General features: G+C 39.7%; 1 protein-coding gene across 2 annotated transcripts in view; it reads left to right on the top strand.

Annotated features, from left to right (window-relative positions):
* Nucleotides 1-22,311, top strand: part of SUCLA2 (succinate-CoA ligase ADP-forming beta subunit) — a 65,932-nt gene that overhangs the window by 11,127 nt on the left and 32,494 nt on the right. For both annotated transcript variants that reach the window (XM_003913856.4, XM_009191916.3), the window contains 3 exons: nucleotides 1,670-1,769; nucleotides 1,943-2,105; nucleotides 17,466-17,594. In XM_003913856.4, coding sequence (XP_003913905.1) covers nucleotides 1,670-1,769; nucleotides 1,943-2,105; nucleotides 17,466-17,594 — 392 coding nt within the window. The remainder of the gene's footprint in view (nucleotides 1-1,669; nucleotides 1,770-1,942; nucleotides 2,106-17,465; nucleotides 17,595-22,311) is intronic.

Genomic DNA, 22,311 nt, shown 5'->3' with positions numbered 1-22,311 from the left:
TGTCTATGGAATAGTTGTTATATCCCAGAGACTGCCTTGTGCTTGGGATAAAGTGAATACAATGAGACCTTTGGCCCTGATCTCAAAGGTTAATTTTTTTGCCATAATGTATCGTTGGTACCACACTGCCAGTATGGGCAAAATGCTATGAGAGGCAAAATGAGGAGGCTCTGAAATTCTGCCTGTCTGGTAGACAGAGGATGCCTTTGTAAGAGGTATTACTCTTATTTTTTAACTGATACATAATATTTTCGGGGTACATGTGATATTTTGTTACATGCATAGAGTGTGTAATGATCAAGTCAGGGCATTTAGGATACCCATCACCCAGAGCGTTTACTCTTTTGAGACAGTCTTGCTCTGTCCTCCAGGAGGGAGTGCAGTGGCGCAATCCTGGCCCATTGCAACCTCTGCTTCCCGGGTTCAAGCGATTCTTGTGCCTCAGCCTCCCAGGTAGCTGGGATTACAGACGTGCACCACCATGCCCGGCTAATTTTTGTATTTTTAATAGAGACGAGATTTCGCCATGTTGGCTGGTCTGATCTTGAACTCCTGGCCTCATGTGATCCGCCTGCTTCAGCCTGTCAGAGTGCTGGAATTATAGGAGTGAGCCACTGCTCCTGGCCCATTTACTCTTGATCATGAATGATGAGTACTATCTAGGCTAAACAGCTAGTTTGCTGGTTTTCCACAGCAAATTAGAAAGGAGAGGAAAAGGGATAAATAGTAATCAGTCTACCTGTTGAAGAAGAAAAATTCAGTCCATTTATTTAAAAATATGCATAAGCTTTGCAAGCATAGCATTCTGAAATCTTTTGATACAGATACTTTAATAACTCCTGATAGTACTACTCATGCAGTACTGCTCAATAATGTATTTTAATAGAACTTTCGCTTAGTGGGACAGTATAAATCAGTGTCAGTACTGTGGTAATATCCCCCAAGTCATGACATATTTCTGCTATAGCATATGCAACTCAAATATTCTCAGGACAGCAAGTTTACATGTGATTAGAGAGGGAGGGAAGTGTTAGGAAGACATGAAATTCAATTTTATACTTTTAATACTTTCCAAAGTTCTAGATGACATTTTCCAAAGTGTCAAGGAATGGTTAAATTATTTTCGGTTTACTTTAAGAAATGGTTTAATGGAAGTGACTAATTTTGAAAATCGTGGATCTTTTAGACAGTGATTATTTTAGTGTTCTAATCTAGACAGTCTACATAGGCCGGGCGCGGTGGCTCACACCTATAATCCCAGCACTTTCGGAGGCCGAGACGGGCAGATCACAGGGTCAGGAGATCGAGACCATCCTGGGTAACACAGTGAAACCCCGTCTCTACTAAAAGTACAAAAAATTAGCTGGGTGTGGTGGCGGGCGCCTGTAGTCCCAGCTACTTGGGAGGCTGAGGCAGGAGAATGGCATGAACCTGGGAGGCGGAACTTGCAGTGAGCCGAGATCCCACCACTGCACTCCAGCCTGGGCGATAGAGCGAGACTCCGTCTCAAAAAAAAAAGAAAATCTACATAAACAGAATGCCTCATTTTTGGACATTGTGAATAAATTAGACTTGATTTAATACCACCTGTCAATATGTATGTTAAATAACAAAATACTATGGCATGCTGCTCCATGCTTCACATTTAATAAGAGTGTTTTTCTTCTAGGTTCAAAAGATGTTGTGATAAAGGCGCAGGTCTTAGCTGGTGGTAGAGGAAAAGGAACGTTTGAAAGTGGCCTCAAAGGAGGAGTGAAGATAGTTTTCTCGTAAGTCATATTTTTTAAGGATAAATCATCCTTGTTAAACATTGATTAAAGATTGCTTATTGAATTGATAAAAATACTGAAATTTAAATATTAGATAAAATTTTGGCTATTATGTGGATTTGCTTTTTCTCAACTGGAGGAAAGAAAAATTTGAGTTATTTTTCTTCTTTTAGTCCAGAAGAAGCAAAAGCTGTTTCTTCACAAATGATTGGGAAAAAATTGTTTACCAAGCAAACAGGAGAAAAGGGCAGAATATGCAATCAAGTATTGGTCTGTGAGCGGAAATATCCCAGGAGAGAATACTACTTTGCAATAACAATGGAAAGGTCATTTCAAGTGAGTAATTGCAGACATGATACATAGATGATAAATTTATGACATTCAATTTCAAAAGTTGATTATTGTTTTTATTTATGTGGGAAAGATTTTAAAAGTACAAACTGAAATCTGTATGTCGTGAGCATGATATGTCATTTAAAAAACAGCTTTGTTATGCCATAAAATTTGATGTATAATATCATGATTTTAAAATCATAGGAAAAATTCTGTTGTAATAAACTTCATGGGATTCTCAAATTGTTAATTCACTAACAGCAGCTTAAATCATCTCTGGATCATCTCCAGATTGAGAAAAAAATATCTAGCATAGTAAAATATTCTAATGAAAGAGAAAGTTGCTGAACCCACTAGAAGAGTGTGTATCCATTGCATCATCTTCTGTTTTCTCAACTTTTTTTTTTTTTTTTTTTTTTTTTAATAGTTTGGGGGATTTGTTTCACTATATGATTCAATATTTGGTAATTTGAGGGATGACATTAAGTAGCAAACAATATGATTTTAAGGAGTATTACATTAGCACAGCTCTCCTCTTTATTGGAACCTAAAATGTTGAAGCTTCTGGTGAAGAGAAAATCCCTTTATAGACCTGGTGTTTGGAGAGAGCATTGATAATCATTTTATACTAGAATTATCTGTTTTTTGAGGGTATTAGTTAGGTTTTACAAGCTGAATCTGTGTGTTAACTAGCTTTTTTTTTTTGAGAGGGAGTCTCGCACTCTCACCCAGGCTGGCTTGCAGTGGTGCCATCTCGGCTTACTGCAAGCTCTACCTCCTGGGTTCATGCCATTCTCCTGCCTCAGCCTCTCGAGTAGCTGGGACTCCAAGTGCCTACCACCACACCCGGCTAATTTTTTGTATTTTTAGTAGAGACGGGGTTTCACCGTGTTAGCCAGGATGGTCTCGATCTCCTGACCTTGTGATCCGCCTGCCTCGGCCTCCCAAAGTGCTGGGATTACAGGAGTGAGCCACTGTGCCCAGCCAGAACTAGCTTGTTTTTTTGAAGCAACTGAGTATATATTTGAAAGCTCCAGTAAGGATTTGATGTAGAACATTAATTGTGTAGAATTTAGAGTAATAAAAATTTTAAGGGTCATGAAAATAATTTTCTTATGTAGAATAGCTTTTTAAAAAATAACAGCTTTCTATATTGTGATTTTTCTTACTTGCAATTAAATCTTCTATTAATGTTTGAGTGATACGTCTTTTGCAACTTTTAATTTTTATAAGGTATATAAAATCTTAAGATAATAACACTAGATGGTAGTAAAAATCCACTCAGAATATAAAATTAAGAAGCATTGTTTTATTCTCAAGTGATATTCTATGTGGTAGAATTTAGTTTGTAAGTTATTTTAAAAATCCCATGATAGTAACCTCATATATTACCCAAAATTTACATAAATCACATTTTTACACATTGACTTATTTTCACTACATTTTATTTTTCTTTTCGTTGACATTATATATCAGCATCTGTCATTTTGTTAGTTATGTTTTTACTTTTTGTTATAGTAGCCAGAAACAAGGTATAAATACCTGGATGAATTGAGATAGGAGTTCTCTATCCATAGTAATTCATCTTTATTGTAGTAAAGGTAGCATAATGAATATGTATCCTTAAAGATATGTTAAGGCATTTGGGAAAAGGATCAAATTTGAGTTCATCTTAAGAACTTGAATTTCTGACAACTATTTAGTCTTGTTGAGGATAAAATGTTTTTATTTTAATACATGGTTAATAATAATACATGGTTATAATAATTCAGGTTAAAAATCTATAGTACTAGTAAAACTGACCGAAGACATTATAACATTCTTTGATATTATCACATTAGACCAATGTAGAGTTGGTTGGTGTTACTTTTTGGGGTATAGCCATTTTTTGGGGAATCCCTGTGGACAGATCTCTGTTGAACAACAAAAATTAGTCAGCTATTTAAACTACAAGGAGCACTTGTGATTGAGTTAATGTCCCATGCATGGGAATTAACTAATCATTAGAAATTGCTTTTGTTAAATTGGGGAAAGGACTTCCTATTTAATAAATAGTGCTGGAAGAACAGGCTAGCCATGCAGAAAATTGAAACTGAACCCCTTCTTTACACCAAATACAAAAGTTAACTCAAGATGGATTAAAGACTTAAATGTAAAACTCAACTGTAAAAACTCTAGATGGATATCTAGGTAATACCATTCAGGACATAGGCACGGGCAAAGATTTCATGATAAAAATGCCAAAAGCAATTGCAACAAAAGCAATAATTGACAAATGAGATCTAATTAAGCTAAAGAGCTTCTGCACGGCAAAGGATTCTGTCATCATAGTGAACAGACAGCCTGCAGAATGGGAGTAAATTTTTGCAATCTATCCTTCCGACAAAGGTTTAATATCCAAAGTTTATAAGAAACTTAAATTTTCAGGAAAAAAGCAGCCCCAATAAAAAGGGGGCAAAGCACATGAACAGATACTTCTGAGAAAAAGACACAGGCTGGGTGTGGTGGCTCATGCCTGTAATCCCAGTACTTTGGGAGGCGGAGATGGATGAATTACCTGAGGTCAGGAGTTCGAGACCAGCATGGCCAACATGGTGAAACCCTGTCTCTACTAAAAATAAAAAAATCAGTTGGGCATGGTAGTGGGTGCCTGTAATCCCAGCTACTCGGGAGGCTGAGGCAGGAGAATGGCTTGAACCTGGGAGGTGGAGGTTGCAGTGAGCTGAGATTGTTCTGGGTGACAGAGCAAGACTCTGTTTAAAAAAAAAATGGCCACATATGGCCAACATACATATGATTAAAAAGCTTATCACTGATCATTAGAGAAAAGCAAATCAAAACCACAATGAGACACCATCTCATGCCACTCAGGTGGCTGTTATTAAAAAGTCAAAAAACAACAGATGCTGGTGAGGTTTTGCAGAAAAAGGAATGTCTGTCTTTACAGTGTTGACGGGAGTGTAAATTAGTTCAACCATTGTGGACGACAGTGTGGCAATTCCTCAAAGACCTAGAGGCAGAAATACTGTTTGATCCAGCAATCCCACTACTGGGTATATGCCCAAAAGAATATATATCATTCTATTACAAAGATACATGCATCAGTATGTTCACTGCAGCACTATTCACAATAGCAAAGACATGGAGTCAACCTAAACATCCATCAATGATAGATTGGATACAGAAAATATGGTACATATACACCACGGAATTACTCTGCAGCCGTAAAACAGGAATGAGATTATGTCCTTTGCAGGGATATGGATGGAGTTGGAAGTCATTATCCTCAGCAAACTAATGCAGGAGCAAAAAACCAAACACCGTGTGTTTTCACTTATAAGTGGAAACTGAATGATGAGAACACATGGACACAAGGTGGGGATCAACACACACTGGGGCCTGTTGGGATGGGGGTGGGGGGAGGGAGAGCATCAGAAAGAATAGCTAGTGGATGTTGGGCTTAATACCTGGGTGATGGGATGATCTGTACAGCAAACCACCATGGCACATGTTTACCTTGTAACAAACCTACACATCCTGCACATGTACCCCTGAACTTAAAAGTTGAAGAAAAAAAAAAAAATAAGCAAAGCAAAACTAAAAACAGAAAACAATTACTTTTATGACTGACTTGTTTTTAGGAGATGTGTCATATGTTCTATTGGTCTTTAGTACCTTTCACATCCTGATTCCAGGGGGTATCTTCCATGGGGTTGGCATGCCAGAAAATCAATTAAAGTACCTACTCTCTGTGTGATACCTTTGTTAAGTTAGATTTCTTAACATTTGCCTAGTGCCTTTTGGGTACTTTGGGCTGAGTCAAGTCTATTTAATAAATCACATTTACTACTTTATTTTTCTGGTAAAACAACTGCAGTCTGCTGCACATGAGTGGGACATTTTCCTGTGTCAATTTTTGACTTTACCTGAAATAGTTATAAAATGTGCTTAAGAATTCTAGTTTTATTTTGTATGTTTTTTTTTTTAAATACACATCTTTATTTTTTATTTTTATTTTTATTTTTTTTGCTCTGTGCCCCAGGCTGGAGTGCAGTGGCGCCATCTTGGCTCACTGCAACCTCCGCCTCCCAGGTTCAAGTGATTCCCCTGCCTCAGCCTCCCGAGTAGCTGGGATTACAGGCGCCTGCCACGACGCCCGGCTACAGATCTTTACATATGGCTGCTTTGTCATTTAAGCCTTTTACATTTAAGCTTATTTTAAGGCAAAATTTAAAAATACCAACAAGAAAATAATTTAGGTTAAGCAAGTGGGAATTAGCATTATTAACATATTTGAAATTTTAGCTACTTGCTTGAAATGAAATTGTTTTGAAAGTTTATTACCAAGATTTAAAAGTGAAGCCAAGTCGTTTGAACGTGAACTAGCTATTTATTCTGCAGTGATGACCAAATGTGGAACTACATTGTTTAACCTGTTTACCCATGCAAGTTGGCTCCTTTCTAACTGGTTGTAGAATTAAGACAAAAAGAGACTCCACTTTCTTCTGTGTATTATTATTTCCTTTTGTTTGTTTTTTTTTTTTAGTTTTTTTTCTAACTTATAACCAATTGTTGAAGACTTGATTTTTACTTAGTGAGAATGTAATATTAACTTTTCTCCTCAACTAGTGTTGCCTTCTCTATGGCTTTTCATTTCTTTTACCAGTTGATATAAAAAGAGAAAGTAAAACTAAAATGAGGAAAAGAGGCCGGGCGCGGTGGCACCCGCCTGTATTCCCAGCACTTTGGGAGGCCAAGGCGGGCGGATCACAAGGTCAGGAGATTGAGACCATCCTGGCTAACAGGGTGAAACCCTGTCTCTACTAAAAATACAAAAAATTAGCTGGGCGTGGCGGCGGGCGCCTGTAGACCCAGCTACTTGGGAGGCGGAGGCAGGAGAATGACGTGAACCCGGTAGGCGGAGCTTGCAGTGAACCGATAGCCACTGCACTCCAGCCTGACCGGCAGAGCGAGACTCTGGTCTGTACCTGTCCTGTTGAATAAAATTATATTTTGTTGGTCTGTACCTCTCCTGTTGAATAAAATTATATTTTATGGTTATCTATAGACTTAATTTGTCTATATTCTATTTCAGTGGCATGACTAATACTGAACTGACTCTTCTTCAATCAGAATTTTTTCCTGCTCTTTAGATCTTTGTAAAAGCTTATAATTATGAACTGCCTTGCTAGCGAGAAAACGAAGAATACCCTTTCATTTGAAATTTATAGAGGGACTGAAAATTAGACCGTAATTTCAAACATTTCTCTTTACTTAGACTTGCTAATGTTGTCTTCTTTAGCCTCAGAAGGCTCAGTGAATTCTTTTATTTAATTTTTTTTTTTATATTGAAAGGAGTTCTAATACCGAGTGCTCAGAGTTTAGCCAAACTTCAGAGGTTAAGGGCATAGTCCTGCGCGTGATTGCCCTTACTTTAGACACCAGCCTCAATTTTAGTGGTCTCCCGCTTACCCTCATTTCTGACTAGCTAGCTACAAATTTGAGGGTTAATTCCCTAGAACAACTCACAGAGCTCAGGAAAATGTTAAACTTAGGATTACAGTTTTAGTATAGCCAAAGGTTATACAAATCATAACCAGCCAAATGAAAAGACACCACTGCACTCCAGCCTGGGCAACAGAGCGAGACTCCGTCTCAGAAAAACACAAAAATAAAAAAATTAGCAGGGTGTGTTGGCGGGTGCCTGTAATTCCAGGTACTCAGGAGGCTGAGGCAGGAGAATCACTTGATCCTGGGAGGCTGAGATTGCAGTGAGTTCCCAAACATGAAGTTTCCACTATTCTCAGGAATGTTTTGTCTTGCTAGCATCTTAATGTGTGACAGTATGCAGAATATTGCCAACCCAAAGCTCCCCAAGCTTTTGATGTTCAGAGTTTTTTTTTTTTGATTGTCAAAAATATAACAAAAAATTTACCTTACCCATTTTGAGTATGCAGTATAATAGTGCATACTAAGAAGGAAAGGAAAGAAAGGGAAGGGGAGGGGAGGGGAGGGGAAGGGAAGGGGAGGGAAAAGAGAGAGAGAGAGAGGAAGGAAGGAGAATGTTAATTTCTCTTTTGGTAAAAGGAACAGAGTAAAACACGTTTTGTGCAACATCTCCAGAAGAGATCTCCAAATCTTTTTTTTTCTTTAATTTTTCCAGAACTTTTTTGTTTTGCAAAATTAAAACTATTCATTGAACAATTCCCTTTTCCCTGTCTGCCTTCCCTCCAGCCCCTGGTAATCACCATTCTGTTTTGTGTTTGTAAAAGTTTGAGTATTTTAGATACCTGAAGTAGTTGTCTTTTTGTGACTGGTTTATCTCAGCATAATGTCCTCAAGGTTTATTCAGGATATAGTGTATGACAAGGTTTCCTTATTTAATGGCTGAGTACTATTCCATTTTATATATATACTGCATTTTCTTTATCCATTCATCTTTTGATGGACATTAAGATTGCTTTCATCTATTGGCTATTGTCAGTAATGCTACAGTGAACGTGGATGTTCAAGTATTTTTTTGAGATCCTGTTTTCTTTTGGGTATATACTTAGAATGAGATTACTGGATCATATGGTAATTCTATTTTTAATTTTTTGAGAAGCTTCTATAGTGTTTTCCATAACAGCTGTACCATTTTATTTATTTAATTAATTTTTTTGAGGCAAGTCTTGCTATGTCTCCCAGACTGGAGTGCAGTAGTGCAGTCTTGGCTCACTGCAATCTCAGCCTCCCAGGATCAAGTGATTCTCCTGCCTCAGCCTCCTGAGTAGCTGGAATTACAGGCACCCGCCAACACACCCTGCTAATTTTTTTATTTTTGTGTTTTTTTGAGACGGAGTCTCGCTCCGTTGCCCAGGCTGGAGTGCAGTGGTGTGATCTTGGCTCACCACAACTTCCGCCTCCCAGGTTCAAGGGATTCTCCTGCCTCAGCCTCCCGAGTAGCTGGGACTACAGGCGTGCACCACCATGCCCGGCTAATTTTTAGTAGAGACAGGGTTTCACCATGTTGGCCAGGCTGGTCTTGAACTCCTGACCTCAGGTGTTCTGCCTGCCTTGGCCTCCCAAAGTGCTGGGAATATAGGCATGAGCCTTCACACCTGGCTGAGCGGTACCATTTTATATTCCAACTAACAGCAGATAAAGCTTCCAATTTTTCTGCATCCTCGCCAACATTCATTTCCTGTTTTTTTGGTAGTAGCCATCCTAAAGGGTGTGAGGTTATATTTCACTGTGGTTTTTATTTGCATTTCTCCAGTGATTAGTGATATTGAGTATCTTTTCATGTTCTTACAGGCCATTTGTAGATCTGCTTTGGAGAAATGTCTGTTTAAGTCCTTTGCCCATCTTTAAATTTTTTTGTTTGGGTTTTTTATTTTTATTTTTTTTGGTTATTGAGTTGTAGAAGATCTTACATATTCTGGATTTCAGCTGTTAACCATGTATATGGATTGCAAATATTTTCTCTCATTATATAGATTGCCTTTTTACTTTGTTAATTATTTCCTTTGCTGTGAAGTTTTTAAGTTTGATGTAGTTCCATTTGTCAATTTTTGCTTTTTTTCTGCCTCTGCCTTTGGTATCATATTTAAGAAATCTTTGCTAAATCCAATGTCATAAACTGTTTTCTCTCTGTTTTCTTCTATGAGTTTTATAGTTTCAAGTTTTATGTTTAGGTCTTTAATCTATTTTGAGTAAATTTTAGCATATAGTATATGGTAAGGGTCTAATTTCATTCATTTGCATGTGGATTTCCAATTTTTCCAGCACTGTTTGTTGAAGAGACTGTTCTTTTTGCCCTATTGTGTAGCTTTCACACCATTGTTGAAGATCATGTAATCATATACCTGAGGGAATACTACTGGGTTCTCTTTTCTGTTCCATTAATCTATATGTCTGTTTTTTATGCATTATCATGCTGTTTTGATAACTGTAACCTTATAATATATTTTAAAAGAAGTGTGAGACCTCCATTTTCTTTTTTTTTCTCAAGATTGTTTTGACTGTTCTGGGTCCTTTGAGGTTATATATGCATTTTAGTGTATTTTTCTTGCCTTTTTTTTTTTTTTTTAAAGATAGAGTCTGGCTCTGTTGCCCAGGCTGGAGTACAGTGGCGTGATCTCAGCTCACTGCAAGCTCCGCCTCCCGGGTTCACACCATTCTCCTGCCTCAGCCTCCCGAGTAGCTGGGACTACAGGTGTCCGCCACCTTACCCGGCTAATTTTTTTTTTTTGTATATTTAGTAGAGACAGGGTTTCACCATGTTAGCCAGGATGGTCTCAATCTCCTGACCTCGTGATCTGCCCACCTCGGCCTCCCAAAGTGCTAGGATTACAGGCGTCAGCTACCGTGTCCAGCCGTATTTTTCTATTTTTATAAAAAAATGCCATTGAGATTTTGATAGAGATTACATTGAATCTGTAGATTGCTTACGGTAGTATGCACATTTTAACAATATTAAGCCTTCCAATCTGTGATCACAAGATGTCTTTCCATTTGTTTGTGTCTTTTTATTTTTATTTTATTTTTTATTTTTATTTTTTAACACGGAGTCTCGCTCTGTCACCCAGGCTGGAGTGCAGTGGCACGATCTCAGCTCACTGTAGCCTCCACCTCCCGGGTTCATGCCATTCTCCTGCCTCAGACTCCTGAGTAGCTGGAAATACAGGCACCCTCCACTACTCCCGGCTAAATTCTTGTATTTTTAGTAGAGACAGGGTTTCACCATGTTAACCAGGATGGTCTCGATCTCCTGACTTCATGATCCGCCCACCTCGGCCTCCCAAAGTGCTGGGATTATAGGCATGAGGCACCGTGCCTGGCCTGTTTCCTGACTTTTTAATGATCACCGTTCTAACTGTCATGAGATGGTATCTCACTGTGGTTTTGATTCGCATTTCTCTAATGAACATTGATGATGAGCTTTTTTTCGTGTTTGTTGGCTGCATAAATGTCTTCTTTTTTTTTTTTTTTTTTTTTTGAGATGGAGTCTCGCTCTGTCGCCCAGGCTGGAGTGCAGTGGCCGGATCTCAGCTCACTGCAAGCTCCGCCTCCCAGGTTTACGCCATTCTCCTGCCTCAGCCTCCTGAGTAGCTAGGACTACAGGTGCCCGCCACCTCGCCCGGCTAGTTTTTTGTATTTTTTAGTAGAGACGGGGTTTCACCGTGTTAGTCAGGATGGTCTCGATCTCCTGACCTTGTGATCCGCCCATCTCGGCCTCCCAAAGTGCTGGGATTACAGGCTTGAGCCACCGCGCCCGGCCATAAATGTCTTCTTTTGAGAAGTGTCTGTTCATATCCTTCTCCCACTTTTCGATGGGGTTGTTTTTTTCTTGTAAATTTGTTTAAGTTCCTTGTAGATTCTGGATATTATCAGATGTATAGATTGCAAAAATTTTTTCCCATTGTGTAGGTTGCCTGTTCACTCTGATGATAGTTTCTTTTGTTGTCCAGAAGCTCTTTAATTTAATTAGATCCCATTTGTCAATTTTGGCTTTTGTTGCCATTGCTTTGGTGTTTTATTCATGAAGTTTGGTGTTTTATTCATGCTTTGGTGTTTATTCATGCCCATGCCTATGTCCTGAATGGTATTGCCTAGGTTTTCCTCTAGGATTTTTATGGTTTTAGGTCTTACGTTTAAGTCTTTAATCAATCTTGTTAATTTTTGTATGAGGTGTAAGGAAGGGATCCAGTTTCAGCTTTCTGCATATGGCTAATCAGTTTTCCCAACACCATTTATTAAATAGGGAATCCTTTTTTATTGCTTGTTTTTGCCAGATTTGTCAAAGATCATATAGTTGTAGATGTGTGGCATTATTTCTGAGGCCTCTGTTCTGTTCCGTTGTTCTGTATATCTGTTTTGGTACCAGTACCATGCTGTTTTGGTTGCTGTAGCCTTGTAGTATAGTTTGAAGTCAGGTAGCGTGATGCCTCCAGCTTTGCTCTTTTTGCTTAGGCTTATTTTGTCTATGTGGACTCTTTTTGGGTTCCATATGAAATTTAAAGTAGTTTTTTTCCAATTCTGTGAAGAAAGTCAATGGTAGCTTGATGGGGATAGCACTGACTATAAAATACTTTGGACAGTATGGCCATTTTCATGATATTGATTCTTCCTATCCATGAGCATGGAATGTTTTCCATTTGTTTGTGTCCTCTCTTATTTCCTTGAGTAGTGGTTTGTAGTTCTCTTTGAAGAGGTCCTTCACATCTCTTGTAAGTTGTATTTCTAGGTATTGTATTCTCTTTGTAGCAGTTGTGAATGGGAGTTCACTCGTGATTTGGTTCTTTGTCTATTTGTGTATAGGAATGCTTGTGATTTTTGCACATTGATGTTCAGTTTCTCATTATTGTGTATGATGTTGGCTATGAGTTTTCTTATATGGCCTTTATTATATTGCAGTCGTTTCCTTCAGTCTTTTTTTGTTTGTTTTTATCATGAAAGGGTATTCAAGCTTGTTAAATGCCTTTTATGTGTCAATTGAGATTATTGTGGTTTTTGTCCTTCATTCTGTTAATAGGATGTATTATACTGAATTTCTGTATGTTGAACCATCCTTGCATTCTAGGAGTAAGTCTTACTTGATCATGATGTCAAGTCCATTTAATGTGTTGTTGAATTCAGTTTGCTAGTATTTTATTGAGGGTATTTTTTTTTTTTGTCATTAATCAGAGGTATTATCCTGTAGTTTTCTTTTAATACCTTTCTGTGATTTTGGTATGGTAATGCTGGCTTCATAGAGTGAGTATGGAAATTTTCTGTCCTTTTCAATTTTTTAAAGAGTTTGGGAAAGATTGGTTCAGTTCTTTAAATGTTTGATAGAATTTTCCAGTGAAGCCCTTTGGTCCTGGGCTTCCTGTTGCTTAGACATTTTTGATTACTGATTCAGTATCATTACTACTTATAGGTCTGTTCGTAGTTTTATTTCTTTATGATTTTGAAGACTGTTTCTAGGAAGTTATCCATTTCTTCTAGTTTATTCAATTTGTTGATATATAGTTTTTCATAACAGTCTCTTAGGCTCTTTTCTATTTCTGTTACAGTTGTAGTGTCTCCTTTCACTTCTGATTTTTGTTTTTTCAGTCTTTTTTTTTATAGTTAAAGGGTTGTCAATTTTATTCACTTTTTCAATGAGCCAATTTGCAGTTTTGTTGATTTTTTTTTTTTTCTATTCCCTGTTTCTTTTATTTCTGCTCTAATCTTTATGATTTTCTTCCTTCTGCCAACTTTGGGTTTAGCTGTTCTTTTTCTTTTTTTTTTTTTTTTTGAGACGGAGACTCGCTCAGTTGCCCAGGCTGGAGTGCAGTGGTGCAATATCAGCTCACTGTAAGCTCCGCCTCCCGGGTTCACGCCATTCTCCCACCTCAGCCTCCCAAGTAGCTGGGACTACAGGTGCCCGCCGCCACGCCTGGCTAATTTTTTGCATTTGTAGTAGAGACGGAGTTTCACCATATTAGTCAGGATGGTCTCAATCTCCTGACCTCGTGATCCGCCTGCCTCGGCCTCCCAAAGTGGTGGGATTACAGGTGTGAGCCACTGTGCCTGGCCTAGCTGTTCTTTTTCTAGTATCTTGTGGTATAAATATAGGTTGAGCATCCCAAATCTGAAATTCTGAAATCCAAAATGCTATAAAATCCTAAGCTTTTTGAGCACTGACATGACACTTAAAGGAAATGCTCATTGGAGCATTCTGGATTTCAGATTTTTAGATTTGGGATGCTCAAATGGTAAGTATAATGCTAATATTTCAATATTCAAAGAAATCCAAAATCTTCTGGTCCTAAGCATTTCAGATGAGGAATACTCAACCTGTAAAAAAATCAGGAGCTGAGTGTGTTTTCTAGTTGTGGTAAGCTGTGTCAACTTCTCTCTGGGATGTTACACGTTTTCTGGTGCTGCCAGGAGCCTGTGCACTCGCCTTTGTTCTCGATGCCCCACAGGCATCCAGAGTATGCTGGTTCCCCAACAGCACCCATGTCAGTTGAGACAGGAAACAGTCCCTTGGACAGCCCTCCAAGCAGCTGGAATGTTGAACATGTGTTCTCCTCTTCTCTTTCTCTCCAAATGGAGAAGCCTTTTAATCCCAAACTATTAGTTTGGAGTGGTAGGGGGAAGGATGCTGATGTTGAATTTCAATACAGATGTTCTTGGCTTTGAGCTTACCTGGGGTACTGTGACTTCCTAATTGGTTTCTGTCATTGTCATAAAAGCTTTTTGGATCATATATTGTTGCTAAAGTCAGTGTTTTTGTCAGGGAGCATGGTCTTGGGCTTTCTATTTTGTCATCTTGCTGGCCTTGGTGTCCAGAGTTTTCATTGGGGGTCCATGGTGTAGGCATTAAACAAAAAAAAAATTTTTTAATTTTAAATTTTTGTAGAGACAGGTTCTCACTATGATGCCCAGGCTGGTCTCGAACTCCTGGACTCAAGCAGTCCTCCTGCCTTGGCTTCCCGAAGTGCTAGGATTACAGATGTGAGCCGCCACACCCAGCCTGGGTATCATTGATTGAATCATTGTCTATGCAGTTGACTTAGCCCATTTCTTCTCTGGAGAGTGGGTTGATATAATTTGGCTGAAAACCCTAAACCTCTAATCACATCAATCTTTCTGGTGTGGCCATTGCCCACCTGAGTCATCTCCTTAGTGTAAACTGTCTAGGAGCCCACCATAAGTCTCCTTGTTAGCATCAACTATCAGATGTGGTTGGAGGGTTTAGAAGTTACTTCCAAGACCCTGGGGACAAAAGTCAGCCAAATTCCTTGTTATAAATGTTTATAGAAATCGAATCACACGATACAAAATAATTTTTTCCTAAATAGAAGTTTAACACTCTTAAAAAAGTGATAGATTCTTCTTTTTAATTTTTGTTACTGCAGTATTTAAACTATTTGAAGGACTCTTTTGTTCTCTAAACAGTAACGAATGCAATACTATTCCTTTAATTTATACCTTAAATGAGTATGTTACTAAAACACTAAATGTTAGGATAGAAAAGTGGAATTAGGTTCGCGTGGTGGCTCACGCCTATAATCCCAGCACTTTGGGAGGCTGAGGCGGGTGAATCACATGAAGTCAGGAGTTCAAGACCAACTTGGCCAAGATGGTGAAACCCTGTCTCTACTAAAAATACAAAAATTAGCTGGGCATGGTGGCGCATGCCTGTAATCGCAGCTACTTGGAAGGCTGAGACAGGAGAACCCCTTGAACCTGGGGGGCAGAGGTTGCAGTGAGCTGAGATCGCACCATTTCACTCCAGCCTGGATGACAGAACAACATTCCGTATCAAAGAAAAGTGAAATTAGTCTTTTGATTAAAAAAAAAAAAAATTGTCATGCCTGTTTTTTTTTTTTTTTTTGGGTATAAAAGTAATGTGTTCATTGTTAAAACAATTTTTTTGGAAAAGAGTTGCATTTAAAATAACAAAAGTCTTTTAATGTTTTATTCCCCACTCTTCTTTTGTTTCTGTCAGTATGGAGCACATTGAAACGCATTTTATGTTAAAAAAATAATACAATTGAGAAAACGACCTAGGGTCGTTTCCTAGGGTTTTGTGTCATTTTTTCGTACATAACACTACATGTAAACATACACTACATAACACACTACAGATCAGTATTTTCCTATGTCAGTAAATAATCTTTAAATACAGTTTTATTGTTTCTCTATTTTTTCATGTTAACATTATTTCTAGTTTAATGCATAAATTAGTAGATATATTAGATAATTTATGATGTTTTCTTGATTGATATTCAAGAACTTAAAGGTTAATAATTATTGGTATTGATACCTTACCTTCTCATATTGTTAATGATAATACCCAGAGCTATTCTTTCAAACTAGTTAGCTTTCTCTTTTATTTATTTTATTTTACTTTTTTTTTAGACAGGGTCTTGCTCTTTCCCCATGCTGGAGTGCCATGGTGTGATCACAGCTCACTGCAGCCTTGATCTCTCAGTCTCAAGTCATCCTCCCATTTCAGCCTGCTGTGTAGCTGGGACTAAAGGGGCATGCCACCATGCCTGGCTAATTTCTTTGTATTTTTTGTAGAAATGGAGTCTTACTATGTTGCCCAGGCTGCTCTTCACTCCTGAGCTCAAGCAGTCCTCCTGCCTTGGCCTCCCAAAGTGCTGTGATTACAGGTGTGAACCACTGGGCCTGGCCAGCTTTCTTTTTTTTTTTTTTTTTTTTTGAGATGGAGTCTGACTCTGTTGCCCAGGTTGGAGTGCAGTGGCGCCATCTTGGCTCACTGCAAGCTCCACCTCCTGGGTTCAGGCCATTCTGCCTCAGCCTCGCCAGTAGCTGGGACTACAGGCGCCTGCCACTACGCCCGGCTAATTTTTTGTATTTTTAGTAGAGATGGGATTTCACCATGTTAGCCAGGATAGTCTCCATCTCCTGACCTTGTGATCCACCCACCTCAGCCTCCCAAAGTGCTGGGATTACAGGTGAGAGCCACTGCGCCCAGCTACCAGCTTTCTTTTTCGTTGTCTTGCAGTAGGATTAGAGCTTAGACTTTACGTTTTCTTAGGCTTTTTCTTTCAAATACCTGTTTTCAGGATTTTCTAGTGTTTATGCTTTAGGCAATACTTTTAATGTCCCCTCAGTTTTTATGAAAAATGCATAGGTTATATTTCACATGTATATGTTTACATATTTGGTGTAAATTTGTTTTTTGTTTTTTTTTTTTTTTTAGTTTAAGTTCTGGGATACATGTACATAAAGTGCAGATTTGTTACATAGGTGTACATGTGCCATGGTGATTTGCTGCACCCATGAACCCGTCATCTACATTAGGTATTTCTCCTAATGTTATCCCTCTCCTTGCCCCCAAACCCCACAGGCCCCGGTGTGTGATGTTCCCTCCCTGTGTCCATGTGTTCTCATTGTTCAGTTCCCACTTATGAGTGAGAGCATGTGGTGTTTGCTTTTCTGTTCTTGTGTTTGTTAAGAATAACAGTTTTCAGCTTTATCCATGTCACTGCAAAGGACATGAACACATTCTTTTTTATGGCTGCATAGTATCCCATGGTATATGTGCCACATTTTCTTTATCCAGTCTATCATTGATGGGCATTTGGGTTGGTTCCAAGTTGTTGCTATTGTGGTGTAAGTTTTTGTGTATATTTTAAATCTATTTTTCTTGCAGGCAAGCCATTATTTTCTTCTTTTTTTTAAACTTTTTTTTCATTGCTTTAATTGAATATTTATAAGAGGGCACTATGCTGGAGATGTGAGGATAAATTCTCAAGAAAATTTTAAAATATGGGTAGAGAGTAATAGATGCTTACATCTGATATTATTAGGTTTTAAAGTTTCATTGATGAGTCTAAAATAAATCTAGTTTTGGTGGTTTCCTACCCTTGCCAGGGTCCCGTATTAATAGGAAGTTCACATGGTGGTGTCAACATTGAAGACGTTGCTGCTGAGACTCCTGAAGCAATAATTAAAGAACCTATTGATATTGAAGAAGGCATCAAAAAGGAACAAGCTCTCCAGGTATGTTGTATTCCTGAAAAATTTCTACCTTATCATTAGAGAATTATGATATTTAAAGATAACTATACAACTGAAGTAATTGTCGAAACTTATTTAAATATTTTGAGTGTCAGGTGGATCATGAGGTCAGGAGTTTGAGACCAGCCTGGCCAATATAGTGAAACCCCCATCTCTACTAAAAATAAAAAAAAATTAGCCAGGCATGGTGGTGCATGCCTGTAGTCCTAGCTACTCAGGAGGCTGAGGCAGAAGAATCGCTTGAACCCAGGAGGTGGAGGTTGCAGTGAGCCGAGATTGTGGCGCTGCACTCCAGCCTGGGTGACAGAGTGAGACTCTGTCTCAAAAAAAAAAAAAAAAAAAAGTCACTGTACCATTACCCTGTCTAATAACATTAATAATTTCTTTTTTTTTTCTTTTTTTTTTTTTTAGACGGAGTCTCGCTCCGTTGCTCAGGCTGGAATATAGTGGCACCATCTTGGCTCACCACAGCCTCCGCCTCCTGGGATCAAGCAATTCTTCTGTCTCAGCCTCCCAAGTAGCTGGCACTACAGGCGCCAACTACTACACCTGGCTGATTTTTGTATTTTTAGTAGAGACAGGGTTTCACCTTGTTGGTCAGGCTGGTCTTGAACTCCTGACTCCGGGTGACCCACCCGCCTCGGCCTCCCAAAGTGCTGGGATTACAGGCGTGAGCCACCACGCCCAGCCAACAATGATTTCTTAGTATCATCACTTACTCAGTCATTCAAATTTCTCTAGTTGTTTCAAATCAATTTTTCATCTACAATTTGTTTGACTCAGGATTCAAATAAGGTCCTTCATTGTTATTTTATTTATTTATTTTCTTTGAGATGGAGTCTTGCTCTGTCACTTAGGCTGGAGTGCAGTGGTACGATCTTATAATAATGCTAGGCACTATTTCCACTCATCACCATCAGGAAAAATGCTATATAATCTTAGATTATTTCTTCATGTATTCCTGTAAATCAAGTATTTTCTTCCTCATCTAAATTTCACTCTCATCATCTTCACATAACTACCTAATAAATCAAATCTGTGCCTTTTAAACATTTATATCATTCATCTGCCAAAATTATTTGCTTTACTCTCCATCAGAAACATTTCTCTATCTCCTTTAAACCTTTGTGCTGGTCAAAATTCTTGCACTTGGCTGGCCACAGTGGCTCACGCCTGTAATCCCAGCACTCTGGGAGGCTGAGGTGGGCAGATCATGAGGTTAGGAGTTCGAAACCTGCCTGGCCAACATGGTGAAATCCCATCTCTACTAAAAATACAAAAATTAGCTGGGAATGGTGGCGGGTGCTTATAATCTCAGCTACTTGAGAGCTGAGGCAGGGAAATCGCTTGAACCCGGGAGGCAGAGGTTTCAGTGAGCCGAGATCATGCCACTGCACTCCAGTCTGGGTGACAGAGCAAGACTCCGACTCAAAAAAAAAAAATTATTGCACTTGCTGTACTTCAATACCATAAACTTATTCTTTTTTTTTTTTTTTTTTTTTTTTGAGACGGAATTTCACTCTTTTTGCCCAGGCTGGAGTGCAATGGTGTGATCTCAGCTCACCGCAACCTCCACCTCCCGGGTTCAAGCGATTCTCCTGCCTCAGCCTCCCGAGTAGCTGGGATTACAGGCATGCGTCACCATGCCTGGCTAAATCTGGTTTTGTTTTTTTGGTTTTTTTTTTTTTTGAGACGAAGTCTTGCTCTGTCGCCCAGGCTGGAGTGCAGTGGCCGGATCTCAACTCAGTGCAAGCTCCACCTCCCAGGTTCACGCCATTCTCCTACCTCAGCCTCCCGAATAGCTGGGACTACAGGCGCCCGCCACCTCGCCCAGCTAGTTTTTTGTATTTTTTTTTTAGTAGAGACGAGGTTTCACTGCGTTAGCCAGGATAGTCTCGATCTCCTGACTTCGTGATCCGCCCGCCTCGGCCTCCCAAAGTGCTGGGATTACAGGCTTGAGCCACCGCGCCCGGCCACTAATTTCGTATTTTTAGTAGAGATGGGGTTTCTCCATGTTGGTCAGGCTGGTCTTGAACTCCTGACCTCAGGTGATCCACCCGCCTCGGCCTCCCAAAGTGCTGGGATTACAGGCGTCAGTCACCACACCCAGCCATAAACTTATTCTGACATAGTTTCTCATGAAGAAATGTTTAAGGAGAATGGTGTGAACCCGGGAGGTGGAGCTTGCAGTGAGCCAGGATCGCGCCACTGCACTCCAGCCTGGGCAATAGAGCGAGGCTCCATCTCAAAAAAAAAAAAGAAAATAAAAATAAAACTAAAAATGTTTAACTTCAAAGTTCAATATTCAAACTTTTCTTTTAAGATGAGTCACTAGGCCAGGTACAGCGGCTCACACCTGTAATCCCAGCACTTTGGGAGGCCCAGGCAGGCAGAACACTTGAGATCAGGAGTCTGGAACAGCCTGCCAATATGGTGAAACCCTATCTCTACTAAAAATACCAAAAAAGGCCGGGCGCGGTGGCTCAAGCCTGTAATCCCAGCACTTTGGGAGGCCGAGACGGGCGGATCATGAGGTCAGGAGATCGAGACTATTCTGGCTAACACGGTGAAACCCCATCTCTACTAAAAAATACAAAAAAATAGCCGGGCGAAGTGGCGGGCGCCTGTGGTCCCAGCATCTCGGGAGGCTGAGGCAGGAGAATGGCGTAAACCCGGGAGGCGGAGCTTGCAGTGAGCTGAGATCCGGCCACTGCACTCCAGCCTGGGCGACAGAGCCAGACTCAGTCTCAAAAAAAAAAAAAAAAAAATACCAAAAAAAAGTTAGCTGGGCATGGTGGTGCATGCCTGTAATCCTAGCTACTTGGGAGGCTGAGGTGGGAGGATTGCTTGAACCTGAGAGGTGGAGGTTGCAGCAAGCCGAGATCGTGCCACTGCACGCTCCACCCTGGGTGACAGAGCGAGAGTCTCCATCTCAAAAACAAACAAACGAAAAGATGAGTCACTTATTTTTATATCCAAAACAAACAATTTAATTCAATAGCAGCATTACAAATATTACCAAGCAACTCTCACAGGCCATAATATTAAACTCAATGGGGACTTTTTTGTGTGAGGGGAAGAATGGAGGGGAAGGAGCACACAAGGACAATAGAGAAGACCAGTAAAACTGTAGGCAAAATTTTATTGCGAACATATACAAACTGAAAGAAGGACCACAGCATTCAATGAATTCTTAAAATCATTCATAAACCACAGCTCTATCATGGAGATATGTAAGACAGTGTCCCATCCATTCTATACAATTTACAGAAAATAAAGGGGACACAGGAATATTTTAAATGTTCAACCACTTAAACCATGGAGATATAAAATCCAGACTACAAAAAACAATGAATGATAATCACCTCAGTTTCTTCAACAACTAAACTGGAAGAAAAAAGATGAAGACGGCAAAAAAGAGAAACCTGTAAGTTTTTGAAGACATGTGAGACAAATCAGTCAGTAAATATGAAGGGGCCCGGCGCAGTGACTCACGCCTGTAATCCTAGCACTTTGGAAGGCCGATGAGGGCGGATCACCTGATGTCAGGAGTTGAAGACCAGCATGGCCAACATGGCAAAACCCCATCTCTACTTTTAAAAAGTACAAAAATTAGCCAGGCATGGTGACGTGCACCTGTAGTCCCAGCTATTCAGTAGGCTGAGGCAGGAGAATAGCTTGAACCCAGGAGGGAGAGGTTGTGGATCACGAGGTCAGGAGATCGAGACTATCCCGGCTAACGCGGTGAAACCCCATCTCTACTAAAAAAAAAAAAAAAAAAAAAAAAAAACTAGCTGGGCGAGGTGGCGGGCGCCTGTAGTCCCAGCTATTCGGGAGGCTGAGGTAGGAGAATGGCACGAACCCGGGAGGTGGAGCTTGCAGTGAGTTGAGATCCGGCCACTGCACTCCAGCCTGGGCAACAAAGCAAGACTTCGTCTCAAAAAACAAAAAAAAACAAAAAAAAACAAAATTAGCCAGGCATGGTGGCGCATTTTGTTGGAGGTGGAGGTTGCGGTGAGCTGAGATCACACCATTGCACTCCAGCCTGGGCAAAAAGAGTGAAATTCCGTCTCAAAAGAAAAAAAAAAGAAAAAAAAGAATAAGTTTATGGTATTGAAGTACAGCAAGTGCAATAATTTTTTTTTTTTTGAGTCGGAGTCTTGCTCTGTCACCCAGACTGGAGTGCAGTGGCATGATCTCGGCTCACTGAAACCTCTGCCTCCCAGATTCAAGCGATTTCCCTGCCTCAGCTCTCAAGTAGCTGAGATTATAAGCACCCGCCACCATTCCCAGCTAATTTTTGTATTTTTAGTAGAGATGGGATTTCACCATGTTGGCCAGGCAGGTTTCGAACTCCTAACCTCATGATCTGCCCACCTCAGCCTCCCAGAGTGCTGGGATTACAGGCGTGAGCCACTGTGGCCAGCCAAGTGCAAGAATTTTGACCAGCACAAAGGTTTAAAGGAGATAGAGAAATGTTTCTGATGGAGAGTAAAGCAAATAATTTTGGCAGATGAATGATATAAATGTTTAAAAGGCACAGATTTGATTTATTAGGTAGTTATGTGAAGATGATGAGAGTGAAATTTAGATGAGGAAGAAAATACTTGATTTACAAGAATACATGAAGAAATAATCTAAGATTATATAGCATTTTTCCTGATGGTGATGAGTGCAAATAGTGCCTAGCATTAGCAAA

Source organism: Papio anubis, chromosome 15, assembly GCF_008728515.1.
Source record: "Papio anubis isolate 15944 chromosome 15, Panubis1.0, whole genome shotgun sequence".
Taxonomy (NCBI): Eukaryota; Metazoa; Chordata; class Mammalia; order Primates; family Cercopithecidae; genus Papio; species Papio anubis.
This window is presented reverse-complemented; position numbering and strand designations above follow the sequence as displayed.